Here is a 24,619-nt window from a genome sequence, read left to right as displayed (position 1 = left end):
CATACCGTACGCAATTCGGTATTTAAGTGCGACTCTAAGTCATACTTAAATCTTTGTGAAACACCCCCCTGGTGGCTGTTTCATAAAGCTGTTTGTAAGATAAGAGCGACTTTAAGAACGACTGGTGATCCTTTCTTGTGGTAAATGGTATACGCCATTGGCGATGGTTTAGTGGGTAAGAAAGGTTCACCAGTCGCTCTTAACTTACGAACAGCTTTATGAAACGGCCCCTGTTTTGCAATGAGTTGAGTGTGATTTTTGCAAAGGTGGCTTAAGATTTTGTCCACATTAGTCAGTTTGGTTTTAGACATGTTATTCAAATACTTTGATTTAAATTTCTTCAGCATGATTTCTAGTGATATAGAAAAGATGAAAAATATCGTAGAACGAACCTAAATCCTAAAAAATAAATGATGATGAATGGCATGTTCAGATATTGAGTTGGCATATTGAGTCATAAAAAACCATTGACAGATCTGAATCAACTTTCTTGACATTCAAATGGATTAAGTTCTCTTATGGACCATTACAAAAAGAATTGCATTTTAACACAACTTGATAAATCAAAGGAAACGTCGGAACAGGTTGGAAATCAAGTTATGTTTGATTTTTTAAGTGCAATTGATATCCCTTTTTTAATAGGCCCCTGGATGTGGAAATCATCCCAATCATTTATTTTTTTCAAACTTTGAACAATGAATTATGATGGATTATGTTGATATCTCCCTCACAGAAGTGTTAGATACAGACAACGGAGTTCAGTATAACATCCTTGACCTTAGACCTCCTGATCATATCATTCCTGGAACAGAGTCTGCAGTACTCACCCTGATTGGTGAGTATTAGTAATTTCTTTGAGAATATATTCTTCACAGTATGAGCAGTGTTGAATCTGACTTACGTTTGTACATCACAAAAATAAACTAGTCATTTTTTGTTGAATAATCATTCTTGTCCTCATCGCTGTCATCTTCATAATAATTATGTTCATTATCAGCATCATCGATATATTTGTCATAACCATCATCTTCATTATCATCATACACCCTTCTATCATCATTATCATCATTGTGGAGCGTTGTGGCCCAGTGGATTAGTCTTCGGACTTTGAAACAGAGGGTCGTGGGTTCGAATCCCAGCCATGGCGTAATTTCCTTCAGCAAGAAATTTATCCACATTGTGCTGCACTCAACCCAGGTGGGTGTTTCATAAAGCTGTTCGTAAGTTAAGAGCGACTTTAAGAATGACTGGTGATCCTTTATTGTGGTAAATGGTATACTCATTGGCTATGGTTAAGTGCATAAGAAAGGTTCACCAGTCGTTCTTAAAGTCGCTCTTACATGTATCTTACGAACAGCTTTATGAAACGGCCCCCAGGTGAGGTAAATGGGTACTGGTAGGAAGTAATTCCTTAAAAAGCTGTGTGCGCTATGAACGCCTAGCTTAGCCGGGTAATATAGGAGCGCCTTGAGCACCTAAATGTGGATATGTGCGCAATATAAATACCCTATATCATCATCACCATCATCATCACCATCATCACGATCATCATCAACATCACCATCATCATCATCATCATCATCAACATCATCATCATCAACATCATCATCATCCTCATCCTCATCATCTTTATCGTCATCTTTATCATCATCATTATCATCATCATCTTTATCCTTATCTTTATCATCATCATCATCATCATCGTTCTCTTTGTCTTCTTGTCATTATCATAAATGTTTACTTTGAATATTTTATTGTGTCACCCTCTCAGGTAACATGCTTGGTCCCATCCTGGTTGATCCTGTGTCAAACTACGGTGAATGGTTACAGTTCCCCCGTGGGTGCGGAGAACAGACCATGAGTATCGTAGCTCCTACCATCTTTGTTCACAAATATCTCCTGACAATGAAGCTGATGAATGCCTCCCTTGAGGAGACGGCTCTGGATCGCATCTCAAGAGGTAATTTATTACACCCACGAGATAAAATATATATATCTGACCCTCTTCATTTTGAGCCTTTCTCAAATTATTTGTCTCTGGTGTATAATTCTAATGAAAATAAGATCATGTCTTGGACATGAAGTGAACTAAAAATGGCAGAGAAATGGGGTTGGAACTACCTGAAAGTTGATAGTTGGAATTGCTCAAATGATTTTTTGTTGTTGATAAGACTCCTCATGATCATTATGGCGTGACTGAAGATACTGGTACCAGGATGAACATGCTCGAACCTACATCAAGCAATTTTTTGTACATGACTTGTGTAACTGATTAACTTTATTGTTTGAGAAGTGTAGGTATTTGTAAAGTAATCTTTGTTTGCTTTGTTATAATCTTTGAAGAAACAAAACCCTTGGGACATTGATTAAAATTTTGATGAGAATGGTAATCATCATCAACATTATCACTATCATCACTGCTTATAATCTTATATGTGTGTTTGTTATTATCACAGGTTTAGCTAGTGCATTGGCTCATCGACGTGATGATGGTTCCTTCTCTATCTGGGGTGTAAATGAAAGCTACAATAGCAGTACTTGGTAAGTTTAACATGTCCAGGGGGTGTTTCACAAAGATTTAAGTATGACTTAATGTCGATCTGTACACGATATGCAACGCGCAATCTTATTGATCAATACGCAGTAGTGTGCGTCAGCTTGGCATGATCTGACCAATGCTGTTGTGCCTTTTATACTGCGTGCAACTACACACTTAAGTGCGACTCTAAGTCATACTTAAATCTTTGTGATACACCCCCCAGGTATCACAAAACCTAGCGCTTTATCATTGGGCTCATTGTTATGATTGATTACATTGATCAAGGGCCCAAATTCACCAAGGGGGTACTGAAAACCATCGGTTGAACCAATATATTATGCAGATTTCGTGTATAAATTACGCGTAATTTACTGCATATATTGAAAATGACCAATGCTGATGCGCACTTTTGTCACATTCCGCCAAATTGATGCCTGTTGCCTTGGTTGATGACGCGAAATTGTTCATAAATGAATAGCGTGCATCAGAATTGGTCATTTTTCATATATGCAGTAAATTACATGTGATCTATACATAAAATCTGCATAAGCCATGGGTTCAACCAATGGTTTTCAAAACCACCTTTGTGAATTTGTGCCATTATGTGCAATCAAGCTTTAAAATCAACTGAGTTATCGATTGATATGCATTGTGATACCCTGCCCTCGGGAGGGTTTCATGAAGTGATTAATCATTGCCTGTCAAACTCTTCCTTTATCTCTTGAATCGTCAAACTGGGACACTTCAACAACACTTCAATCAAGACTCACATTCTACTCATGTAAAACTTTGTGTGAAGGGGTCTATATCTTTCAATGTTTCTAACAAATATGGCACCGTGCAAGTACTGTGGAAATTAACAATTTGTGACCTTTCAAGAAAACCTAATCAAGAGTCACTTTACTCAAGACATTAAAATACCAACATCTATGAAGGAGGCTGTGTCCTTCAATGTATGTGAAGCATATGGCACGATACAAATAATTTGAATCATCATCGTCATCGTATTCACAAGTTTGAACAAAAAATTGAACACCAGGGGCCCATAACACAAAGCTTAGCAGTGATCGTAAAACATTTTTCTACGATTGATGGCATAGACTACAATGTATAATCGATCATGAAAATCAAGCGTACGATTAATTGCTAATCTTAGTGTTACGGGACCCTGATCACAAAATAAACAATATTTTCTTTACAGAATTATGAATATTACAGCCAGTCATTATTATCACTGTTATTTCTATTGTGTTTTCAGGTTGACATCGTTTGTGCTGAAGGTATTTTCTCATGCTTCCCAGATTGCACCTGTTGATATGAATGTGACGTGTAAGGCAGCTGAATGGCTCATCATGAATGCTCAACATCCCAACGGATCATTCTCAGAGCTCTATAAGGTTCATCATAAAGAGTTGACGGTACGTCTCAATCACTATGATCCTCAAATTGGCAACATCCATCTTTGAAAAAATTTATTTGTTCGATTCAGTCAGTCATAAAAATAACTGAATGATGTATTGCTCAACTTTGTGTTTGAGGGTCCCTGATCTTCTACTTGTAAAATTTTGCTCTTGGAAATATGTCAGATTGGGGGAGAAAATGAAATATTATTTTATAATAATCCAGAGGTTGAGAGTTTGAATCCCGCCCGATCTGCCCTTGACTTTTTCACAGCAGCCGAGCTCTATATCACACACTAGTTGTGTGTGTTACCCTTGTCGTATGGTCAGAGAAAAAATGAATATCTTAGTTCTTGTCTTTATCAATCACCCAACGGATGAATTATTCCATTGATTATTATATTCTTATCTTATTTCTTCAATGTTGTCGATTTCATATGTTTGATGATGTTATCATTATGAAATTATTATTTTCTTAGGGAGGTGTGAGCGGTGAAGCATCGATGACAGCGTATGTTCTCATCTCTCTGTATGAAAGCACTTGGTGTGATCGTTTTGATAGGGTATGTACTTCTAAATTAATCATTGTACTATCAACAGCCATGCAATGTTCATAAGATTGGTAAAGTTCTGTTTTGTTTAAAAGGGAAAACCAGCACGAGTTGTGGTCTCTTATTATTGAGTGTATTATGAATAGCTAATATCAAAACATACTCTTTATAATGCAGAGGATAAATTTGTTTCAAGTTATATTTCTATAGAGAAACTAAAATGTTGTTGAGAAGAAAGTACTAGATTTTGCTACTTTTTATAAATTGTTAATAGAAATTGTTATTTTCTCTTAAAAATTTTAATAATTGAGTCTATGAAAATCAGTGTCTTTTACCAATTATTGCATGAAGTTAATAGCATTCATGACTTTATTCCTTGATACAGAACTTTGCAGCCGCTATTAATGATGCCCGAGCTTTCCTTGAGCGTCAAGTCAAGTACCTGACCAGACCTTACGCTAAGGCCATTGTAACCTATGCCTTGGCTCTATCTAGGAGTCAGTATGCAGAGGAGTCAAATAGGATGCTGAGAAATGATGCCATTACACTTGGTAAGTTTTGTGATTGTTGTAGGTGTTAATTGAAATGATTTGGTGGTATTGGCAGTGATACTGATGATGATGATGGTGGGGGTGGTGGTGGTGGTGATGATGATGATGATGATGATGATGGTGTTGATGATGATGATGATGATGATGGTAATGATGATGATGATGATGATGGTGGTGGTGGTGGTGGTGATGATGATGATGATGATAATGATGATTATGTTGTTAGTGGTGGTGGTGATGATGGTAATCAATGGTGGTGGTGGTGGTGGTGGTGGTGATGATGATGGTGGTGGTGATAGTGATGATGGTGCTGATGATGGCAATGATTATAATGATGATATAGATTTATGTATATATATGTATTTATTTTTGTACTTTAACAGGAGATGGTAGTCGTCATTGGACCCCTGATGAATCAGACCTGACTAATGAAGATCTACCTCACTGGTATAGATTCCGACCCTCGGCTATCGAGGTAGAAACCACAGCTTATGCCCTCTTAGCTCAGCTACAGCTTCGTGATATGTCTTACGCAGGTAGCATTGCACTCTGGCTCAGTCAACAACAGAACTATGAAGGTGGATTCATATCAACACAGGTAACTAACCAAATTCCCATGAATCTTCTGTGTTAGTTACTTTAACCCTATGTCTGCAGCAACTGTGTCCATTGACAAAAACGTTTAGAATCACAGAACCCGGTCATAGATGGGTTAACACAATAGCAAGCCACATTTGGCTTCATCTGCCATGGAACTTCATCTCAGTAAAATGATTATCCAACTTACACTGCTTTCAGTGATCTGATCAATGTTATTCTTTGATTTCATTTAAAAATTACCGGTATCTATTTTTCTTTAAACATTACTGGTATCTATTTTTCTGATATTTTTACTTTCGGTTTGAGAAGCCCCATTTTTTTCTGCCTAGGTTCTGTTTCCAGAAAATGATGTCAACTAACCCCTAACCAAATATTTCTGTACAGGACACAGTGATTGCTCTCCAAGCTCTGACGAGATACTCAGACATGGCTCACAGTGGAGGGGATATTGACCTTTCTTGTGTCGTGACCTCGACGGTAGATGAAAACTTCCGCTTTGAACATCGTTTCCTACCCCATAATGCCCTTGTCCAACGAGAAATAGCTGTAAGTTGTGTCCTTATATTGACACTCAATCCATTACCTTTACGATAGTCAAACATACTCCTTGCTTAATCTATAGGAATACTATTTTGCCATTTATGTGTTTCTTTCATATTTCAGTATGCTTCTCATGTTTATACTTATTTCTAGATTGATTTCTGTGTACTTGTTGTGGTTCGATTAATTAATCTCTGGACTAAAATGCGCAAGTTTCATGGTTTAAATCCTTGCTGCATCTCTTATGTTCTTTGGAAAGACATTTATCTATATTTGCCACACTCAACTCAGGTGGAGTGAATGGATACCTGGTAGGAATTAATTGTTTGAAATGCTATTGTGCTGTGGGTTAATACCCTAGTAAAAATATTTATTTTCCTTTGAACATGCATTGAGGTGATATATGATAATGTGAAATACACTTTACAATAATGGATTATTGTTATTATTATAAAGTGTCACTATTTATCCCTTCTTTTATCTCTCTAGGTACCTGTTGGTGGTCCTCTTCGCAGTCAATGTGAGGGAAAAGGAACGGCTAAACTTGCGGTAAGAACAGATACATAGGGGCACCGAACTCATAACCCAGTGAATCCCTTGTCATAGGCCTATGCATTTTGAATAGTATTAATACATGTACCATTTTAATAAAGAATCAGAAATGTATTATGAATTTTTGGTTCAAAACAATATGACAGTCATTTGGTTTCTATTGAAAAACAGGAGAGCCTAATAGTATACAAAAAATATGTTTATCCTTCAAACTATTGGAGTATAAATGTTGATAATTACAATTTGAAAGGAAACCTTTTTCATCTTAATCATATGTTTTACTCAGACTATCTAGTTAAATGAAGACTTACCTCATTGACAGGTGAGAATGAAATTCAATCGCTTACCAAGCTCAAGTGATGTGTGTCCATTCAACGTGACGTACAATGCTCGGGAAGCACGGACAGGGTTAGAGGTCACAGGGATCAGTCGATCTCGTGTCGGCATCATACCTCGATCTACGACAACATCCGCCCAGATGGCTCGTGCCAAGGGAGACTTTGTGGCGACCATCAGGTTCTGTGCAAGGTAATTGGTGATTTCAATGTCTGTTGTTATAAGCTACTGTAATTCTTGCATTTGATTGGCAGAGAGCACATTTCTCAGTGCAAAATATTTGCTTCATGGAACATTCACATGTTGTTTCAATCATGAAGATGTTGGCACTACTGGTACTCTCATGCTCTTAACAGAGGGGTTTCATGAAAGGAATTGTCGAATGATCTAACGTTAAATTTAACGTAATGTCTAAATTCTTCTCTTTTTATAGATTCTCATAGTAAAAACTATCACTTTGATAAATGATTACATTCTTGGTGCTCCACAAGTTGCTGAATGGTAACAAAGTTAAAGCTATCTGGTTTGGAAAAGTAACAAGTTGAAATTATTGAGCTTGCTCTCCATCAAAGTTTTGTGATAGTAACACGCAAAAAAAGACACTGAAAAGCACAGATTTTTTTGTCCATCCAACCTTTATTACAAGTAATGATTTACACATTAAACAAGTGATTCTTTATTTCGTGGTTATTTGTTACTATTCCTAGATACACACAGAATACAAGAACCAACATGGGAATCATTGATGTGGGACTGTACTCAGGATTTGTGCTGGTTTCAAATCGTCTTGAGGATGTAAGTTAAACAGTCTATATTTGCTACGAGAATTTATCATTCATGATATTTTTTACAATTTTTGTTGATATATGTAAAAAAAGATATTCTTATATTTTTGTTTCAATGTTTTCATGTATATAGAATTGTCCTGCCTGTGTAGCTGTGGAGTCAATCATTTAGATGCTATTTTGTGCTAATACTTTTTCTTTGTCATATCTTGGGGCATCATTTATAACAACATTTTTTTGGCCAATTTGAAGAAACGTTTTCAATTCATGAAGCCCTTAAAACAAATTTTACTGTATTGATTTATGTAAACTTTAAATTCTGACTGTTGTTAAACTGTTTGTAAATCTATTTCTTTCATTTTTCCTACAACTTGGATTGGTCCCAGGCCCTGTAACCTAAAGCATAGCGATATAGCAAACAGTAAATTTTATTATTGATTGCACATAATAACCATTTCTATCGATTGTGTTGATAAGACTTGCAATCAATTGGTAAGCTTTGCGTTTCTCTATTTGACTTGACAGATGGTCCAGACTGATCATCTTCATCTTGTCCAGAGGTACGAAGTCTCACAGCGATCGGTCATCTTTTATCTAGATAGGGTAAGAAGGGTTCTGTAATTATTGGGTTAGGAGGGGAGAAGGGAAAGTGTGTAATGTATTTTGGTCTTGCGGTGATCGGTCATCTTTTATCTAGATAGGGTAAGGAGAGTTCAGTAGTTGTTCGGTTAGGAGAGAAGAAGGGGAAGTGGTCTCACAATGAGTTTGGATGGAGTGAGAGGGATAGAGGTAGCTTAACATGATCTCACTGTGATCCGTGATCTTTTCTCTAGAAAGGGTATCAGAGAACACAGGAAAGTTCTACAAACTTTGGGGGTTAGGAAGGTAATGTGCTATTGCAGCGATCATCATCTTGTGTCATATCAAGAGAATAAGAGTATAGAAGAGTTAAGTGGTTCTTTTGTTGGTTCTTGGGGAAGGGAGAGAGAGGGAGCAGGAGAAAGAAATTTAAAGGAGAGAAGAGAAGGAGGAAGGAGAGTGGTGTATGACATCTTTTGATGATATGCCCTGTATATGGTCAAAGCAAAGATGTCAGGGGATTTCAATATGAGGGCTTGGTTTATAAAATGTAATATAGAACCATGATGGATTAGTTAAAATCCACTCTTCGTCATAGAGGTTTTGTTGTCCAGTGTATAAGGCCCAAATTTTGAACCACAGGGTTCTTGGTTCAAATCCCTGCCACAGTACTGCTGTCCTTTGCAAGATATTAGTCTAAATTAGCCACACATACCCAGGTGAAGTAAATTGATACCTGGCAGGAACGTATTCCTTGAAATGTTTTTTTTTTTTGTATGTATGTGTAAAAGCCTGCCAAGCTAAAGCCAACTTTAAGGTAATAATGCCTGAAATCCTTTGGAAGCACATAGAGACATTAGATAATACCATGATATGCACTTTTACTTTTATTATTGTATTTCTGTTAGATTCCAGCTGATCAAGACATCTGTATGGAGTTCAATGCAAGGAGAGAGATCCATGTTGGTAACGTTCAACCGGTAGCTATCAGGGTATATGACTACTATTCACCAGGTTAGTATATTAGATGGTAATAAATATAATTCATGTATGATATAATGGTATTTCAAGTTTGGTGTGGGGGCTGGTGTTGGTGTTAGAAGCACAGTGTAGATTGATTTGATTTGATAGCATTTATTCCATTCATCATAAAAAACAAATACAAGGCACATACAAAGTTTACATAAATTACATGAGAAAATTTCAGATATTACAATGATGAAATCCGGGAAACAGTTGAATAAAAAGAAAGAGTGTACATGATTTATAAACTAGAAAGGGATTGCCTGCCATAGCTCCAACACCCAATGTGAGTTAGTGTATTACCCAAATCACATTATTGTATCTCTGTTGAGTCTTTCAAAAATGCTCTTAAAACCTCTCTTTTTACCCCTTGAGCACACTACAGAGTGGCTTTGGTGCTTTATAAGTCACATTATTATAACTATTTAATATTTTTATTATTGATAGTTCAAGATATAACCCAGAACAAAATTCAAACTTTCATTTCAAACTTGGTGTTGTGCTTATGTAAAACTTGGCCCGATACCAACACCAAAAGTTTGACACCAGACATGAAATCCCCCAGTGAGTGAAGCTCTGTAAAATGGTATTCCTGTTGTGGGAATTGGGAACTTTTAAATTCTTATGCTTGATTGGGAGAATGTAAAAAAAAAGATGGTACATAACAAAGGTTTGTTTTACTAATGGTTATAATGATGAAAATGATATAATATTTGATGAGGTCAAGCAAATGTCTGAGATCCCTTCCTGGCAGAACCTCACTCATTGTACATTCTTTCATTCCAGTTTCAATTCATGCATTTAACAGCCATACTGGAAATTATATTACCCTCCCCCCACCCCCATTCCTCCCTTTATCTTAATTTCTCTAATTTTTGCATGTTGATTTGTATAATGTGTACTATATGTAGAGTGTAATTTTTTGTGTGTATCATGTGATATTCTAAAGTATTTTGTGTGGACAAATTGAATTTCCATTTGTACCTGATTGCAATTGGACAATATAAATATCTGAAATCTAAAATATTCATAGTAGTACATAACTTTGTGAATTAAATTTATATAGCATGAGTGCATAAAGAAAAGCGTCAGATATCAATGTAAAATATTTCCTTCTTGTTCATTTATTTCAGAGAAATCCTGCACATCATTTTACCATCCTTTGGAAGGGAATACACAGTTACCTACTCTGTGTAACAGTGCTGATCAGTGCATATGTCCTAGTGGTAAGCATAGGTTTCCCTTAATCCATATGATAATAGAACCCATTAGTGTTTTGTCCTATGCCTATGTTTCCCTTTGTTTATATGATATTGGAACTTAATGATATTCTTGCATATTTGATAGATTGAAGGTGTTGCAAATATCTGATGTTACAATAATAAAGGTATCTATGGTATTGGTACATATGTCATGTGATAAGCATAATATTTCCTTAAAGCCATAAGATATAAGATCTTTCTGCTCTCCTAACATAGGGAATAGAATATATGACCTTACAATAATTATTTGGTAGTCTCTATCACTAAGAGAGGGTTAAAGAGTTGATAAAATTATACATATTCTATCATACATGTTCTATACTCCTCAACTCTAGAAGTGATTTCTAATATATGTATTGGAAAAAAAAATCAAATTATGTAATTGATAAGGGTTATTGTGTTTTCTTTTGCAGAACGATGTGCAATGTGTAACAGAGAAAACGGAAAGAATCTACTCACCAAAGCTTGTGAATCGAGAGACAATTATGGTAAGATTTAGATGGCACCCTATGTTGTCTTAGACATTTTCAACAGTAAAAAAAAGAAAAACAACTCGTGGGTCTGTCAAAGAATTAAGGAATACATTGAATATTGCAGGGTCTTTGGGTGAGGAAATATAAGATGGTTTTCTCTCAGGAAAAAAGTGGGTGAAAATACAGAAAATGACAATGGACATTATGGTCATTGTCTTTTGCATGATAACACCTTTCCATTAATTTCCTTATGGATTGAACTAAGCCCCTCCCCTTTTTTAAGTAACACAGGCAAATATATCCTTTGTAACTTTAAAAATATGCCTAGTAAATAGCTATGAGGCTCAATACAATAGTATATTCCCGTAACTTTGTATTATATGTAGATTTCAATCAACAGTTCCTACTAGTATTTCATTTGATATTTTGGTGCAATATTGTATGTGCATTATGTTATGCCAATTAACTTAAACTCTAGATGGCCTTTAAAAGTGATTCAGAATCGATTTTTTATCACATTTGATTCTCTCTCCTTGTCTTTCATTTTCTAGCTCTGAGAGTGCGGATGGTTTCACAGGAGAGAATTAGTGGATACACAGTGTATACTGGCAATGTTACAAAAGTCATCAAAACTGGTTAGTTCTACCTGAAAATAATATTGTTTTCCATAAAGTTTGATTTTAATGTATGTTTGTTTCATTCAATGATCATTTCAGTATGAACAATATTGAAAAAAGATTTAATGCAGGCTTACAAGAATTTCGCTTTTTATGATATCCAATAAATACATATTATGTCAACCCTTTCATCAAACAATTTGAAATTTATCAAGAAATTATTATTTTTCTTTCAAATATGTTCGATGTTTCATCTCTATTGAAAAACTGGACTGCCTGGAAGCATACTTAACACATTGATTTTTTTTATGAATGTTGTAAAGATAAAAAGTGAATTATTTATTATCAAAGTGAGTAGGTATATATCATAAGACTAGATATGAGATGTTACATCCTGATTTGAATAGCGAACAGGTCCAATATAAAGTGGTGTAGCTCCAAATGAGATGGTATTTCTTAAAGTGGATACTGTGACATAGTTGCTTAAGTCACACTTGATAAACCTTATTTTTCAATATGAGCCTTGTCAGCAATGTTTGATTCTTACTTTTATCAGGTCAAGATGATTTTAGTGCTGATATGCTAAGGCAGTTCTACATCAAAGAAAGGCGTCCATGTCCTAGAATCAAACTCAATAATGAACATACAATCATCATTATCATTGTCATCATCACAATCATGATCATTATTATCATTATCTCCATCGTCATTTTATTTGTTGCTGTCATTATTATTATCTATTATTATTATTTTATCAGGTCAAGATGATGTTATTGCTGGTATGCTTAGGCAGTTCTACATCAAAGAGAGGTGTCCATGTCCAAGAATCAAACTCAATAATGAACACACAATCATTGGTTCAGCAGGCCTTGGTTTCATCACTGATTCAGGGGCAGAAGGGTGAGTTCACACTAGATTTTAATCTTATCATAATCAGGATCTTGTTGAGTTCAACTTAGCTAATAATCGCAGGGCCCGCTGGGATAACAGTTTTCCGAACTGAAGTGGCTACCCTGGGTAATTATGCCGTTATGATCATTATTATTATTAGCATAAAAATAACTCTCCCATAACATGAATACCTTAGTAACTGGCTCAACAGCTATTCCTAATCAAGTAACTGCAATCAATGATAATGCGATAGGCCCTTTGTCAGATGTCTGTGACATATTTTTAGCAGGAATCCCGCAATACAGACGCTCTGTGGCTTTTCATAGCGACTTTCAGACATGTAACTTATGTTTCAGGTAACTAACAGCATCATTCAAAGCTAATAATTGCTGTCTCTGCCTTGATAATAGGCTGGCATGCATCAAAGTCTAATCCTCATATCTTGCTGAATCCAACCGTAAATAACTCCTTTTTAATTTTTTGTTTTCTTGTTCAGCTACAAGTACCTCCTGGATGAGAGGAGTATTGTGGAATGGTGGCCAACCAAACTCAGTAAAAGGAAGAATGTAGACATTCAAAGGAAACTGCTCAAGTTTGAACAGGACGTCACCGATTCAAGAGCTGAGCAGAATTGCCCGCCCATGCCCAATTCACAATCGTAAACTCATTTATTGAATGATCGTAAAACAATTTCTATGATTGATTGCGTTGAACATGTGCTATCCACCATGAAAATTGATCATGAACTCATTTATCAAAGCACATCCAAGGTTCAGTAACACAAAGCAAAACAATCGATCATTGAACAGTTACAATTGATTGCATTAACCACAATGTGGTCTAATCAGTTGTAGAAATCAACTGTGAAATCAGTCGTTGTGCTTTGTGTAAATGAGACCTGGGAATGTTGATGATGCATTTATTATCAGTCGAGTCTGCAGAACTCTCCTTAAGTCTTCCAGGTTTGGTCGCCAAACTGTTAATTATTACATGTTTCTCTTGGAAATATGTTACAAAAGATATGATCTTGTGATCATTCAATTACTTGCTGCCTATCCTGATATATGAGTTCTTGGTAAAAATGTTCCTGAAAAAAATGAGATTTGAGATTGCTTATAATCCCAGCAAAGTGAATTCACTCATAATTTAATTGAAAATGATATTTATGCCTTTATTTTTCTAAGCATATTTGCATGATCCAAATGATTCCATTTCTTGTTCGTACTCAAGATTGTCATTAAATTGCAAATTGCTGCAATCTGATATAAACCTGAAACAAAATGGTTTTAAAGAGCTGAAGACATGGTAAGCTATATATTCTACGCATGTACAGTGACATTTTAATCTCGCTTGACTTAGATTCATTGGATCATTTTCGTTGTTACGAATGCTGTGATACGAATTCTTTCATGTAAACATTGATTATTTATGAATCGGTGGGCCTTTTATATTTTTATATAAATATCTAGCCTTACCTTTAAGATATTGTGTTCCTTTATGGGGAAAACTGTTATGGTACTATCCTTCCCTTGACCATTCTTTCTTTGACGTAATTTATGCAACTCCCCATTTTCTATCCATTGCTTTTGTTTCTTATTTCATGTAAATATTGAATAGTGTATTTTTATTTTTTGTACTATTAATGGCTGAAATGAAATCTTTTTAATCACCTTTTTTTCATCATTCCTATGCAGAGAGCATAATATTTTTGTTATGAAACAAAAGTTTATACTTACTGTCTATGATAAGATTCTAAATCTATTGCACAAATTTTTACACATTTTAAAAGAAGAGACACTTGTATATTGGGATTCATGTTTTATATTGTGAAATTGATATTGAAGTATAAGTGTACCTGAAAATTCAGAGGAAAATTGATTACAAAATAAAGAATAACTGGTAATATAAAGACAACTTATACTCTGTGCTAAAAGCTTACATGCCCTTTCTTTTTTTCCTGGAAATGTATAATTGTTGCTTAATCATGATGACATTCAATTCATTTCCCTTTGTTGGGAAAATAAATTGTAAAGCGAATAATGGTTCAAGAAGATAACTAGAAAAAGATCAGAGCAAAATTATTGACCTTTTTGTTTTCTTTGTCAGAATTTGTCATGTGACAAATCATGTGACAGGACATTTGACAAGTCATGTGATGCTCCTTGTGACAAGTCATGTAATGTTTCATGTGACAAACCAGACACAAACCATTGACTAATGACAATCAAGATATTTATCAACTATAATAAAATCTCTGCAAAGTGATGGTTATATTTAAAGTTATATTAAGAAGTTTTTAATTCTAATATTTATGATCAGTTCAAGAGTGCTATCCTACTGTATATCTTTACATCTTTATCATTTCTGTGTACGCCATGGTATTTTGGGGAAATATTTAAAAATTTATTGTACTTTTAAGTACTGATTGGTAGTATACATGTATCTTTTAGAAAGGCAATAGCTGTCATCATTGCCTTGATAATCAATTGAAATTTCAAAATTATCTTTAAAAAGGTATTTTATTGGATAATGTATTTGTTTTGTAAAACTATTCCAATTACATGATTGTGATTTTAAAATGTAACCCATTGAGAAGTCAGTATTTATGAAAGGTGTAATGAAACACTGATGTCAACATTTGTGCATTCATTGCAACACACAGTTCTGAAAGAAAACTTTGTGAATCTCTTACATGGTTGTCTCAAGACGACAAACTGAAAACATGTATTTATGAGACTTTTTCAGCAATTCTTCTGTTTAAGATGTAAACTGTTGGTTTTATATGAATATGCTATTGAATGGAGATTAACCCAAATAAAAAAATTAATAATTGCCAAATATGTGAATGATTGTTAAAGTGAATTAAATCATTGATATTGACTAAAACGAAGACACATGTTATAAGCTAGCCTCATAGTCAGGGTTTTGAAAGTAAACATTTTATGCAGTGTTACCTGTATGTAAATATATATTATAATATGCAAACTATTCTGCTTTTATTATACAGAATGCTATATCATGTCATGATTTGTACTTTTTTGCATCTAAAAGTATTCATAATAAAAGAATTTTAAACTATGCAACTTTGAGATGTTTTATTCATTGTAATTTTTCAAGTGTTTGGTTGTAGCCTATGCACAAAGCTGTTGCAGATAGCAGTTCTGTATATTATTTCTTATCTTGCCTGAATGAAGTTATGCAAATCGGCCTACTATATCAACACTACATTATTCTGTATAGCTTTCAAGTTCTTTAAAATTTTACAAAACTCCACAAAATTTGAACAGAACATTGCTAAAGTTGTTTGACAGTATAAGGTTTTATTTACATAACAATCAATGGAGAATATTCAACAAATCTTTCCCAGCTATGAATAGGAGTCAGCAGTATAGACATTTTTGACATATTTGTCCAAAATCCAACCTGCTTTAATCAAATAATTGTGATCCCAACAGCTGAACAGACAATATATAAAATGTGATTATGGCAATATATTTGAAAATTGTTTGATTTCAATAATGGTCTGGATTTATACCCCCATAATATGAGAAGCAATTCTAATGATTCCAAATAAAGAGAATCAAAAACTTCTTTGAAATGAAAGATAAATAATTATATTGAATACAATGTATTTGTTTCTTGAAAAGCAGCATGTGAAAAGGAAGTGCTGTGTATAATAATGCTACAATAATGCAGCATAATTACCCTGGGAAATGTTTCACAAAGATTAAAGGATGACTTAGAGTCGCACTTAAATGTCTAGTTGCATGTGGTATCAAAGGCATGACCGCATTGGTCAAATAAAGCAAAGGGCGCACACTACTGCATATCAATAAGATTGCTCATTGCATATCTTGTACGTGTCGGCATTTAAGAGCGTCTATAATTCATACTTAAATCTTTGTGAAACACCCTCCTGGTTTTAAAAGAGTAGCTGCTGTACTATTCAGTGATTTGATATCACAAAGTAAGTATCAAGCCCTACTACTTGAAGCGAACTTTATGAATATAACAATTAGAGGCACTATTGATAAGGAGTGGAAAGTTTTTACCAGCTGATATCAAACACTGCATTGGCTTACATTGGACGGATGTAAAGCAGAAATTTAGGTTTTGATTGATTTTGCATATAAGTATACTATACAAGTTTTTAAATAGAAACATTTTTCTTTAATATATACATATGTACATCATATATAAGTTAATCTATGGAAAATATCAAGGTAATCTAGTACATACAGGGAACAAAGTATTTTAGCTTTGATTCAATAACAATTGTTAAGGCAAAATACAGACGTCATTACAGATAGTCACCATATTCACAGCATTGTAAGAGGCACAAAATTTTTTAGATTATTGCAGTCAGGTTAAGATGATATTTTGTGGCTAATTTGGAGGAGCAAAAGTATGTCTGAATTTGATTTTTGTAAACTGAAATTTGTTGTCAGAGCTATGGAAGGCAATTGTGCTTCTTACACCAGCACCTACACCAAACTTAATTAGGTGTTGGGGATTGGGGAAAGCAAATTCAATTATGCATTCCACACCAACGCTAGCACCGACACCAAACTTAAAAACACTCATTGCAGGAGATAATCACAAATGAAACCAAATAGTGGATGATCAAATCAAGTTTTCTCACAGCTGATATTGGGTTAGGAGAATATTGTATAAACAAAAGCTGCAATTTTGCAGATAAGGCTGGATCACTTCAAAGGAATCTTTTTAAATGCCATTGGACTGTCAGAATGCTGCACTTCTCAGACCCCACAGAACTACATTAGAGGAATGTTTTTAGAGTTCTCAGACTTTCTCCAATGATGCGTATAAAAGGTACAGTCATAGAGTGTTTCTAGTAGAGGTCTTTGACTTTCTGGACAGCCGTCTGCCAGCTACCTGTCCACCTGTTCTCTGCAATGGTCTGTTCTTCTTGCTTGGTAGCGATCTCCTTCAACCGCTGCTCGTAGTCAGCTGTGCTTTGCTGAAGATGGAAGGAAAAGACATGAAAGAAGATAAGCAGGGGCATGGATAACAGGTGATTCATCAGAAAAAAAAAATCTTGCAATGTAGGAGACAAAATACACAACTCATCATTGTCATCACCACCACCATCACTAACACCATCAACACCACTATCACCATCACCACCACCATCACTAATATCACCACCATCACTAATGTCACCACCATCACTAATGTCACCACCATCACTAATATCACCACCATCACTAATATCACCACCATCACTAATATCACCACCATCACTAACACCACCATCAAGACCACCACCACCACTTACACCATCACCACCATCACCAACACCAGCACCACCACCACCATGACTACCACGATCCCCACCATCGATGTCATCATCACCAACACCACCACCGCCAACACCATCTCCACCACCATCACTAATACCACCACCACCACCATCACCACCACCGTCAGCACCACCACCACCATCATCACCTCAATAACTAAGCTTTGTGCAATGGACCCTAGAGTGACAAAAAATCTGAATGAGAAGGTCTAGTGGTGATAGTTACCTTAAAAGCTTGATTCCTAGCATCATAGGTTGCTTGATGGGCCAGTGTAGTCTTCTGTGTTGTCACTGCTGCAGTCGTAGTTGGTTTAGGAGCTACTTCAGCCTCTACCTTCTTACCCTTAGCCAGTCTGCTTCGACTGCGAGTCTGAGATGGCGTCTGGGAAGGGGTCTGTGTCTCTATTTTAGGAGGGGGTGTCGGCTCTGGTTGAATACTAAGGGGAAGCCCCTCCCATTGACGAGTGCCACGCTTGATGAGTGGAATGTACTCATTGTCCTCTAGAGGGAGTCCTGCTTGTTTGCGTCTCATCAAGGCACTGGTTTTCATACGCTTTGGATCCACCCCTAAATATTGAGGAATTTCAAAAGAATATGAAGTAAGATAGAATTCTAATGATATAATATAATTGCAGATCAAAAAGACAATATGATACAATGACAACCTATCCTCTAAAATCAATAATTTCAAATTCTTTTATAATTATGTTATACATACCATTGCTGGGGTATACCTTTATCTCAAAATAAAAAAGAGTGATAAGTGTGGCTTAGAAAAAAGCTATACATTAAAATTATAGCAATGGTGGCAACATCATATTATCCATAATTAGAACTCTTTTAGGCAAAAGAAGGTTGCTACTTACATTGTACCTCAAAAATCATGGAATGATTTCTCAGTGATCTTCAATGACAAATTTGCTCTCATTCAATCTGACACACAGACTTTGTTACTAATAACACTTGTTATTACAAATCACAAACAAATAGCTTCATGAAACTCTCTGCAAAAGGTTAGCAATTGATTGATTTGTACATCTTGGTCAACATAACTGATCATAAAAAAATAGTCCTACAACCAATTCCTAAGCTTTCTGTTTCGGAAACCAAGACCCTGTCTTACAAAGAGTTGCAATAGATTCTAAAACAAACTAGACTTGCCACTGATTTAAAATTTTTATCTCTTGACAACATAAATTTGAATCAATCCCGATTTGAATTTGATTTGAATCCATCGTAGCTCTTTGTAAGAAGGGGCCTATGGCTTATTTTGATCTGAATGAAGTGAGTAGACTTACGGCCGGTAATGACGTCATCTACTGTTAATTCTGAATCAAGAAGAATAAGAAGCTGTTCTGTCGTTGTAGCAAGCTGCTTCACAAAGTCATCTCCACAGCTTTTCATAGCATCCTGTATCATATACAAAGTGAGAACCACATATGAAGTCAGTGACTTTATATCTGAAACATATGTTGAGATTTAAGATTTTATACATACCAAACTTTCAAATTTCAATTAATCAAGATACATGGCCTTTTCCTATAAATGTAAACTTGAATATAAACAGTGTCTGAAATAACATGTTAATCAGGACTAAAACTAATCTCTTCAAAAGTCCAATATCATTATTTTGACTTTAGATCAAACTTCTAGCGCTCAGTTCATTCAAGGAATTAATCCTGTAACTTGGTTTCTCACTCTCACTTCAATGCTTTGAAATTCTACACTGTTTTCATTGTAACTTGCTGGCTCAAAACATATCATCCCATAGCCAGTCTAGTAGAGAAACTAATACTAGGATCATTGCTTGAAGGTTCAAAGAAATTGTGTAGCATGAACATATGTGATAACAGAATTAAATACACTTCAAGGGCTATTGGATGAATTCTTTACCCTGAGATTCTTGGCGTTCTCGTCCACTCCAGCCATGAATTCTTTCCTCCTCTCCTCTTCCTGATCACATAACGATACAAGCTCATTGTGATTGTGTGGGTGCCCTAGGGTGGGGCGCAGTAAGATCTTGTGCTGGGTCTAGAAAACAATGAATAAAGGAGTAACAGGTGAAAAGGAATTCAATAATTCATTGGTTTGTGAAAGTGTTACACAAGGTTGGACAGATAAGTAGATACACGTAGCTAGGAGTATAGATGATTTATAACATGCAATATCATTATCATGATATCTGTAACTGAATCTACCAGAACTAGCTTTCTGATGTAATGTTAAGAGGGTTGAAAGATGAAGGAGCAGAAAGGATCAGAACCAAGGCAAAGTCTGGTTCATCCCATGCCAGTCTTTACTTCCAATAAGGACTACAATCCCTTCGCAAGGGTAACTTGCCTTTGCAAAGAAATGTGTGAAAACTTCTCCCTCCTGCACTGAAGTTACACTGGTTTGATTACTGCATGAATTTCCTCTTCTCCCTCCCTATGTTAGAGCAAAGCAGGAGCTATCTGTATGGATTGTTACATGACTTAGAAACACCCTAACTCTCTCTCTGTCATATATTTTGAGTTAATCACCTCTCTATTTCATTAAATGACTTTATATAAGTGACAATGATTTATTCTAAGAAGCGTTCACATGTAGACTTACCCTTGCTTTCTCCCACTGGCTAAGTTTCTGTGTGAACTGTCCTCCACCTTGTTTCATCAAACCATTAGCTTTCTGTATGTGATGTTTAAGAAGCTGTTTGATGACCAGCGATGGAACCTTGGCTACTTCTATCTCCAGCCTCTCAAGCTGCTCACGAAATTCTGAACCATTGTGAAAGAAAAAAATGTGATAAAACGTTTGCTGGATGAACTTTTAAATTAAGTTTTTGAAGGCATACACTCTCCAGCTTACATGGGTAGTGGATCAGGAATTCATTGATCCTAGTGTTGTGAAAAAGTGGAAATAACATGCTAATTATAATAAGACTGCCACTGGTGTTTAGTAACTGATTAATGAGCTACACCCGTGTATAGAGAGACATAAGGAGGGAAAATAGCTTACCTTGTAAGCACTGGTTATGATATTCATCAGCTTGTTTGTAGTAAGACTGGAGTTTAGTGACGATCACATCAGCACACTGTTCAAAGATCTCATGAATGGCTTGTGGTCTGGTCACAGGACGGCTTCCTTTCTGCCTGTAGTACAACTGTGACATAAAGAAGAAAACATGACCATTACAACTCATACAATATACAGGTAAGATACAAGATATTGGTAATTGGTCCTTGCCAAATTAATGTATTTATATAACATTATGCCTTGAAGCTTATGGATGAGACAAATAATTAATAGAAAACAGATTTAGTTATAAATGGAATTGGTGCTTTACAAATCTAATCAGATTTATCATTATTATCATCATCATCTATCATCATCATAAATATTATCATATAAGATAACTCACATCCGCAGTGGTAAGTAGACCATCCAAGGCATCTTGTAGTGTCTTCTTTATCAAAGCTAAGAAATGACTGGAAAAGAATAATAACAAAGAAAAACATAGAATACTGATACAGAACACTGATAATCATGGTGAATAATAAATGGAGAGCAGATAATAAGTGTCAAGGAAAGGAAGAAAATAAATATTGTGATATTCCCCTACAACTGCTAGCTTTCATCAGGCAATGTAAAACAAAACAAAATAAGAACAAAATATTCACGTTTTAAAAGGAGAATAAATAGCAACAATAAAATAGTATTGCAAATAAGGCAAATTGTTATCTTCTTCATTAATTTACTGCCTTAATAATCAACTGATAAAGAGGTGACATGAAAAGATATAAAATTAATCACAATACATTACAATAAAATAATAAAAGAAAATATTTAATATGATACTTACGTTTCTTTTTCTGGCTTTTCTCCAAAGACGTAGTACTTGGGATCAAACTTGAGACCATTATTCTTGTTCTTTTGAATTCTATTAATTAAATCAGAGATGTGCAAATTTGAAATAAATAAAAACATTTCCTTTTTCTGCACATTTCAGCATATTCCCTGAAGTGTGGTCATATTTAACAGCTGATAAACATCTTGAAAGTGATTCAAGTGTAAGAATTTCTTATGCAAGATAATTTCAATATTATTACCAGAATTTCTTTTTTAAAACTAACTTAAGGTATAAAGCAAACTGATGAGATAGAATTGAAGTACATTCCTTTAGAAATTCATACTAAATGGCGTATTTATGAGCCAGTTAAAGAAAAGGGGCATGAAATCAAATTAAACGATTATCATTAAGACAAAAAAAAAGTTCTTTAAAAAAACATTGGATGGTATTCTCTGATAGTGGTACAGCTGAAAGAAAAAAAGCTGGCATTCCAAATATGCATGGATTAATATTTTGTATGATCTGGGTTTAAACTTGGTTTATAAGAATACAACACATTAATGTGAAATGTTTTGTAGTGAGTTCATGCACCAAAACCATGACCAAATGCTGAAGGATGAACTCACCCAGAAGCACTTCTCCGTGGGTTGTGTTCCGATGTCATAGAGGTGGTTCTCTTCACATGGTTGACCTTTGACCTCTCCTTATCAACAAGCTTCGCAGGGGGTCTAGCTACACCCTTTCCTTGCCCATCTCCGGCAGTAGAAACTGGCTGGGATGCTAGGGGTCTAGATACAGCTGAAGGTATAACAAAACAATATACTTATATTCAAACATTAAACTTTCGCAATTAAAACAAGTCATATATCTGATATATTTTGCTTTGTGTTGTTTTATCATGTATTATAAATATATCATGTTTTGCATCCTGTACTCACAATAACTTCACAATAACTTTGTTGCTATTATTTGTAATGATCTTAACCCTTTTATATTTTATAGTTTTAGACATACATTAAGTGTCATTGTTTCACTCCATTTTCTGTGTATTTCCTATAAAGCCATAATTAATTCATGCTATCATTTCAGTGTTTTTATCAGTGAATAAATTATAAAATTAGCAGTTTTATAATTAGTAACTGTTCCCTTTTGATAACTGAAATATTTCAGTTTTATTCATATCATCATTTAAGTAAAAATATTTGTTTATTTATGCTACCAAGCATTGTTTTCTTTGACTCAGATTTTGACTTTATTTTCATGTATGATACGATTTTCTTGTTCTTTATGTTTTCATTAGGTTATTGATGAAAAACAATTTTATGCTGATCTTTTGTACCTGAATAAATATGTTCTAATAAAACAAAATAAAATAAGAATAACTGCATTTGTATTTATTCCAGTTGTATTTCGTGTATTCATTATATCACTACATGGTCTTTTACTTGTTAGAATTAAAATCAAAGCCAGTCAATATTATCATTATTACTTTTAGGCCCACAGCTATATGATATGCAATTCAAGCTATCATCTGTAGCAATATTGTCTGTTTGCCTGTTGGTACTCCCAAAGTCAGGTTATTCTTAAACTTGATGAAGTAATTATGGCGAAATGTGGCGCAGGTGTATATCATGCAAAGGTGTACACATACACAAGACTAACACTTGGATTTGATGACATGGGAATATGGATATTATGGACTAATAATTTACTAGATAGGCGCAATAGGAAAATGACGAATTCGCAGGAGGGGTGTATGAATATTCTGTTCCCTAGTCATTCAGATGAACCCATTGTGACATATTTTGTGTTGAGTTAATCAATTACACAGACAAAATACACATTTAAATCTTGTCTCTAAATTTCAGGTAAAAATGGTCTCTATTAAATATCCTCCCCCCCCTCCCCCCGATCTGTACTTAGACTTACATGGAGTCGTCAATGGTGTCTCCTCTTCCTGGCCTTTCATCTTGTGCTTTTGAGATCTGATGGAGAAAAACAATATCAAACTAGTATTTATAATAATGACAACTTAATCAGACTGAATACAAGTTATCAGGCTACCCTCATTCTAGCTGATATTCAACCAATATTAGTACACCCAAAAGGACTACGTGGACTAGGTACATACACTATTCCTTTCTACCGGTTTCCATGCAGAGTAGACTGTTATAGGTATTGCTATGATGGACAAAACTACCAACACTCTATATAACCGGTGTGTTGGCTCAGTTGGTAGAGGGTCCGTCTCACAACCGGGAGGTCGGGGTTCAAACCCCGGCCACGTCAGACCAAAAGCCGTTAAAAGATGGGAGTTGCTGCTACCCTGTTTGGCTTTCAACGATTAAAGGGATAGAGCCTCGTCGATCAGCGCGCCCACGATCAATTGGGCAAAGCAATCCTTCGGAGTATTTCATTTCATGTCTATTTCGAACAATAAATTATGGAGTTTCATTTTCAAAGAGGGAAGCCATTAAGCCAACAATCATTACCAAGCACCCTCAATTTCTTTACTCTAGTGTTAGTATGTCTTCACCTTCACAAATGTCTGGCTTCTTTTACTTGCACATCATATGCACACACACACTATCACCATTACTACCACCCTGGACAGCTGATGATAGAGCTTTTGAGAGTTGTTGGGGTGCAACCAATTAAAGATTCAATACTCCAGATCAAAGATGTTAATTGTAAATTAATATCTTCATGATTCTAAAGCTGATTTTTTTTTTTTTTGGGGGGGGGGTGAAAATGCCCATCTGTGACAA

General features: G+C 35.2%; 2 protein-coding genes across 6 annotated transcripts in view; one reads left to right on the top strand and one right to left on the bottom strand.

The window, feature by feature from the left end:
• The window catches only part of LOC121428641 (complement C3-like), a 63,591-nt gene extending 50,221 nt beyond the window's left edge, over positions 1 to 13,370 (top strand). For 2 of the 3 annotated variants that reach the window (XM_041625405.1, XM_041625406.1), the window contains exons 24-41: positions 734 to 835; positions 1,772 to 1,960; positions 2,457 to 2,541; positions 3,798 to 3,957; positions 4,419 to 4,502; positions 4,876 to 5,041; positions 5,425 to 5,639; positions 6,026 to 6,187; positions 6,671 to 6,730; positions 7,056 to 7,261; positions 7,777 to 7,864; positions 8,380 to 8,457; positions 9,342 to 9,447; positions 10,590 to 10,682; positions 11,132 to 11,206; positions 11,743 to 11,826; positions 12,567 to 12,708; positions 13,196 to 13,370. In XM_041625405.1, the coding sequence (XP_041481339.1) occupies positions 734 to 835; positions 1,772 to 1,960; positions 2,457 to 2,541; positions 3,798 to 3,957; positions 4,419 to 4,502; positions 4,876 to 5,041; positions 5,425 to 5,639; positions 6,026 to 6,187; positions 6,671 to 6,730; positions 7,056 to 7,261; positions 7,777 to 7,864; positions 8,380 to 8,457; positions 9,342 to 9,447; positions 10,590 to 10,682; positions 11,132 to 11,206; positions 11,743 to 11,826; positions 12,567 to 12,708; positions 13,196 to 13,361 (2,261 nt within the window). In that variant the 3' untranslated portion in view covers positions 13,362 to 13,370. The remainder of the gene's footprint in view (positions 1 to 733; positions 836 to 1,771; positions 1,961 to 2,456; positions 2,542 to 3,797; positions 3,958 to 4,418; positions 4,503 to 4,875; positions 5,042 to 5,424; positions 5,640 to 6,025; positions 6,188 to 6,670; positions 6,731 to 7,055; positions 7,262 to 7,776; positions 7,865 to 8,379; positions 8,458 to 9,341; positions 9,448 to 10,589; positions 10,683 to 11,131; positions 11,207 to 11,742; positions 11,827 to 12,566; positions 12,709 to 13,195) is intronic. The other variant, XM_041625407.1, reaches the window with a different exon arrangement.
• A 2,626-nt stretch (positions 13,371 to 15,996) lies between these two features.
• Positions 15,997 to 24,619, bottom strand: part of LOC121428642 (coiled-coil domain-containing protein 180-like) — a 29,670-nt gene continuing 21,047 nt past the window's right edge. For all 3 annotated transcript variants that reach the window (XM_041625408.1, XM_041625411.1, XM_041625410.1), the window contains 10 exons: positions 23,781 to 23,836; positions 22,478 to 22,649; positions 21,864 to 21,941; positions 21,423 to 21,489; positions 21,020 to 21,164; positions 20,618 to 20,778; positions 19,916 to 20,053; positions 19,321 to 19,432; positions 18,249 to 18,589; positions 15,997 to 17,680 (listed from right to left, as the gene is read on the bottom strand). In XM_041625408.1, coding sequence (XP_041481342.1) covers positions 17,552 to 17,680; positions 18,249 to 18,589; positions 19,321 to 19,432; positions 19,916 to 20,053; positions 20,618 to 20,778; positions 21,020 to 21,164; positions 21,423 to 21,489; positions 21,864 to 21,941; positions 22,478 to 22,649; positions 23,781 to 23,836 — 1,399 coding nt within the window. In that variant the 3' untranslated portion in view covers positions 15,997 to 17,551. The remainder of the gene's footprint in view (positions 17,681 to 18,248; positions 18,590 to 19,320; positions 19,433 to 19,915; positions 20,054 to 20,617; positions 20,779 to 21,019; positions 21,165 to 21,422; positions 21,490 to 21,863; positions 21,942 to 22,477; positions 22,650 to 23,780; positions 23,837 to 24,619) is intronic.

Source organism: Lytechinus variegatus, chromosome 15 (genome assembly GCF_018143015.1).
Source record: "Lytechinus variegatus isolate NC3 chromosome 15, Lvar_3.0, whole genome shotgun sequence".
NCBI lineage: Eukaryota > Metazoa > Echinodermata > Echinoidea > Temnopleuroida > Toxopneustidae > Lytechinus > Lytechinus variegatus.
The sequence above is the reverse complement of the archived record's forward strand: the minus strand, read 5'-3'. Positions and strand labels throughout refer to the sequence as shown.